The sequence below is a fragment of the Haplochromis burtoni genome, unplaced genomic scaffold (genome assembly GCF_018398535.1).
Source record: "Haplochromis burtoni strain Fernald_Lab_line unplaced genomic scaffold, NCSU_Asbu1 Contig_485, whole genome shotgun sequence".
Classification (NCBI taxonomy): Eukaryota; Metazoa; Chordata; class Actinopteri; order Cichliformes; family Cichlidae; genus Haplochromis; species Haplochromis burtoni.
This window is the reverse complement of record NW_024582846.1, coordinates 371,999-376,700: the sequence shown is the minus strand read 5'-3', so window position 1 is coordinate 376,700 and position 4,702 is coordinate 371,999. Positions and strand designations below refer to the sequence as shown.

The following is a 4,702-nucleotide window of genomic DNA, read 5'->3' as shown; positions in this document are numbered from 1 at the left end:
GGTCTGACTTTTACATTCTTCTCTTACTTTGGGGTGTTGCTCAGGCACATGCTGTTTTGAAAACTTGGCCAGCTGAACCAGCTCAGGGAGAATTTCTTTCTTTTCATAGGAGTTAGTGCAGTTAACCAGGATGCAAGCAACTGCATATAGGATCGTCTTATCCCTGGACTAAAAACACAGAGAAAAGGAAGCGGTTATTGGTCTCTTCTTAGTCTTTTCTGAGTTTTTCTCAGGTTGCTATTTCCGTACCTTAGCTAGTTCAAACATGGCTTGCATGGCAGGCTCATCATCCACAAAGTCATCTTTTACATCAGCATCATTAGTCAGATATGCAAGACCCTCTATAGCCCATTTCCTGGTTTTGGTATCAATCTGGGGATTGCAGAGCCACCTAGAAAAGTCAAAAATGATCATGAATCATTGATTGCAACCTGACAAATATGAAGCCTGCAGGGGTGTCAAACATTTGGATTAGGGCCAGAATCGGCCCAGCAAAGACTGGCCACTAGACAGCTTTAGCAAATGTGAAGGAGTGCACAGACTTTTAACTGTATTTTCAAGTAATTAAGTAATACAAAAACAAGTAAATGACAAAGTTAAATTTTTTCCACTTTCTACTATAGAAATGTTTCTTTTTGTTGTTTGTTTGTTTGTGTGTTTCTTCTTACATTGTTCACAGTCTAAAAACAAAACAAAACCCAAAAGCTGACATTTTCTTTGAATTAACGAAAACTTCATGTTTTATACTTGCAGGGGAGTCAAAGTGGGCTGTATTTCGCCCACGCTGTAAAATGACTCTAACATCCTTGCCCTATAAGGTAGTTTATCGTATTTTTAAAATATTATTGTCATTAGCATATAGTTAGTACAGAGTCTCTGTGAATACTCACTTTCTGCACTGCTTGGCCAGCTTCTCTGTGGAGCCCTCAGCAAATTGCCTTAAACTGTAATCATCGCCTCCTGCTGAACCGAGTTTACAGAGACCCTGGAGAGGACAGACGCATGAGTATGCATAAAGACAGACAGACCCTGAGACAAAAGAAAAAAACATAAAGTAAGCTTTTATTGCATTTTGGCACACTCACCACCAGCGCACGTATTTTAATTTTCTCATTCTTGGTCTTCTTGTAGATATCCTTGAGCAGTGAGACACCATTCGTAATAATGAAGCTGGCACGGCTCATCTTTGAGGAGGCGTGGATCAGGGCCTCCACCGCAACCATCTGGTCCACCTCGCGTTCTGAGCCGCACAGTGCCACCATCATCTCCATGATGCCTTGCCGACCAACTAAAGCATTACCGACATCGAACGGTCCCTGCAGCAGCCCTGAGATGCAGTTGATGGCATGAATGGTCTTGTCCATGTCTTTGGGGTCTATTTTGGATCTTTAGAAAATGAATGGAGAATTAGAGAAAAGAAAAAAAATCTGATTATTACACAAGATATGTTTGCTGGGCCTCATTTATAGTGTCTTTATTAACACTGAATGTTTCATGGACATACTTGATATATTCGTCACAAATGTCCCTGAAGTTGTTTCTCTCTGGGTCACACTTAAGGTCGTCGTAGAGCTTGTTGAGGAGCACGCTAGCAATCAGCTGTGTATTCTCTGTCAAGGGCAACTGGTCTGGCAGCTCAGGAACCTGGCCACAAACCTTGAGGATCTTTTTCAAACCTAAAGAAAAAACAAAAACAGATGTTGTATGATTAGTATCACTCAAAAAGCCTGTGTTAGGGAATCTGTTAGGGAATCAGGTGTTGGGCTCACCATGGTCAATAGTGAAAAGGCTTTTAGAATGATCCATCTCCTTCTTCTCTTTGCGAGGTACATTCTTGCTCAGGAGGTTTAATGCCTGGTCTCTGCCATGGCCAGACACCTTTTTACTGGCAACCATCTCCAGCAGAGAAAGAAGAATAGTTTTCAAGTCTTTAGATGGATCTGTGGGGAGACACATTAAATCAAAGATTGTCCATAAGTCAATAATACAGTGAAAAATACCACCAATACAGGAGCCCTTTTAGAATGAAGTCTGTGTTTTTAGGAGTAAGAATGAAAAAAGAAGTAGAAAATCTAACCGATACTTATTACACATACTGTAATTATTCTCTCATACCCATAACAAGGTCTGCTTCTTTCCCATATTCTCGTGTATCTCCACCAGTGAGGGAATCATTGATGCACTGGAAGAGGTTGCAGGCTGCCAGTGCAATCTCCTCATTGTCAACAGCCATGATGCTGCACATTTTATCAACACCCACCATCTGAATGATGGCCATTGCCTGTTGCAGTAAGTGTAAAGGGTTTTGTAAGGAAAATGGGAAGAAAATCATACATCCGGTGACATGGGCATGGGAATTTTATATATTTATAAAGAGTTGCTGAAAGTTTCACTTTGCATGCACCATGACTCACGCGAGCCTTATGTCCCGTGCACATTCCTGACAGCGTACGGACAGCAGCCAGGATCATTTCTGGTTTGCCAGTCTCGATCATATTGAGTAGCAGAGTCACTCCATTATTCTGGAAAATTCTCTCTGCTCCAGCGTCTTCCCTCGAAAGGACAATCAAGTTGTTGGCGGCCTAGAGGTTGAAGAAGTAAAACTGTGTGAACTGTGTGTTGTTGCCACAACAAATATAGAAATAGGAAGTTTAGAAAATCCTCACCTTCTCCTTCTTGTCCTTTTCGCTCTCTTCATCGAAGAGAATGTCAAACATGTTTTGTACCCTCGAATCTGTGGAAAATGTAGTTTTCAGCTGTGGAGAGAAAAAATGATAAAGAAAAATGACTATAAATGATCATATCATCTAAGCTCCTGCTGTGTAGACTACATTTTATATTGTTTGGTGATATGGCCATGAACAGTCATGAAAATTACTTCAGTGTTTAGCCTGCTGATTACTTGTATGTTAGAGTTTAATGGATACTTATTGCAGTTAGATAAGTAGTATATGTAGTTTTCTACTGCCCTGTATGGTGCTCTGTGTGCAGTTGTATCTGCCTAATGCTGACCTTGGACTGGATTTCTGCTCCCAGTCTGCGGAGTGTCTCCAGGAAGGCTTTGTTCTTTGGCTCGAGCGTGGCACACCTCTGCACATCTTTGAAAGCCATATCCAGTTTTCCCAGCTTTTCCAGAGCTTGGCAGCGCCGGTACAAAGCTTTTATGTCTTTTGCATCAACATCAATCGCTATGGATGAGGGCAAATTGTTTAAGTTAATGACTAGCTTTCATCTATGGATTTTTGTTCTGCTGTTGACTAAATATTTACAGCTGTTCAAAGTTCTTAACGTATTACTCTACCTTTAGTTGCATCAGATGCTGCATTAACATAGTTTTCCTATAAGAAAAAACAGAGACAATCACAGACAGTTTGTCAGAGAACCTGCAAGCATAATCTGTTTGATATAGTTTTGGTCCCATATCAGAGTGCTTACCTTTTTTAGGTAGCATGCAGATCTGTTCCTGTAAATCACAGCCAGCACCTTTTTGTCCTGGCACACCTTGATGGCTTTAGTGTAGCACTCAATGGCCTTGTCAGTATCGCCTGCCTGAAAGTGTTTGTTTCCCTCCTCTTTTAACTGGATTGGGTCTCCCATCTGGCAAAAAATTGGAATATATATATATTTATGTATATGTGAAATGTAAAATCAAACCTGTGTGTTGTTTTATTGTGCTCACCAGGCAAAGCTTACTTTAACAAATTCTGCCAATCAAATTTAAATTGAGCTTTTTACTTTTTCTCTGGATAAAAAACAAATACGTCAAATAAGCTGAACATATAATGATCGTGGCTGACTCTTTTTGTCTCTTTAAATTGTGTTAGAAAAGCAGTGTGCAAGCAGTTCAAAGTTATAAAGACACACCATTCAAACAAACGACAGAGTGGTAATGAAAATAATTTAACATACAATTAGAAATTATTTTCATTCTCACCTTCTTGCTAATCCCTGTCCCACTGACCTGGGTCCCCCGTAGAAAATGGCCATGCACATGCTATCTCTAACTTTAAATGGCCTCCCCTCAGGCCTTATTTGGGCACGATCTCCCACCCTAGTCTGAGCCTTGAGATAAATGGCACTTTCCTAGATGACCAACACTATCTCCACCTGCTCCCCTGATAGCCATAGTCTACCCTTATAATAAGTACCTCTGCCTACCTGAGTGTCCCTCAAAAGAGAATCACAGCTCTGTGTGGAAGCTGTTCTGTACCTTTAGATTGTATCTCTGTTGAGTCTCTCTTCTTCAGTCCTCTTCTTTGTTCTTTGCTCTTGTGGGGTTTTTTTTTCTTTTTCCTCCTGCGTAGATGATCTGGACCTGTAGTCCCGAGTGTTTCTTACAAACTTTATCTGTCTTGTGTTACCTCCCCCTACCAGTATCACAATTTATATTTATAGTGACTCTCAAGGAGGTGGGACAGAACTAAGGTGGACCACCAGTGACCAAAAGGGTTCTTTCCACAGTGACAACCCCCCCAAAAAACAGCTTTGTGCTTAAGGTTGGTGTACGTTTATGACGACTTGTATTGAAAAACATATAATTTAAGGGTTGTTGAATAATCTAAAGCTTCACAAAAAAACCCCCAAACTTTAGATTTGGTAATTTAGTGGAGAGTAACCCCTCAAAGGTGGTCTGCTCCTGATGAGGTCTATTTAGGGCACAGACAGCTGAGAACTCACCAGCAACTGCCTGATTGGGGGGGGG

General features: G+C 40.9%; 1 protein-coding gene across 2 annotated transcripts in view; it reads right to left on the bottom strand.

The window, feature by feature from the left end:
- The window catches only part of unc45b (unc-45 myosin chaperone B), a 7,363-nt gene extending 2,988 nt beyond the window's left edge, over positions 1-4,375 (bottom strand). Inside the window, exons 1-13 of one of the 2 annotated variants that reach the window (XM_005947207.2) lie at positions 4,211-4,375; positions 3,436-3,597; positions 3,302-3,338; positions 3,013-3,188; positions 2,667-2,756; positions 2,415-2,582; positions 2,116-2,281; positions 1,770-1,940; positions 1,505-1,676; positions 1,086-1,386; positions 891-985; positions 250-391; positions 28-168 (exon numbers count right to left, since the gene is read on the bottom strand). In XM_005947207.2, the coding sequence (XP_005947269.1) occupies positions 28-168; positions 250-391; positions 891-985; positions 1,086-1,386; positions 1,505-1,676; positions 1,770-1,940; positions 2,116-2,281; positions 2,415-2,582; positions 2,667-2,756; positions 3,013-3,188; positions 3,302-3,338; positions 3,436-3,597 (1,821 nt within the window). In that variant the 5' untranslated portion in view covers positions 4,211-4,375. Of the gene's footprint in view, positions 1-27; positions 169-249; positions 392-890; positions 986-1,085; positions 1,387-1,504; positions 1,677-1,769; positions 1,941-2,115; positions 2,282-2,414; positions 2,583-2,666; positions 2,757-3,012; positions 3,189-3,301; positions 3,339-3,435; positions 3,598-3,934; positions 4,165-4,210 lie in introns of those variants that run through there. The other variant, XM_005947208.3, reaches the window with a different exon arrangement.
- Between the last annotated feature and the right edge of the window lie 327 nt (positions 4,376-4,702).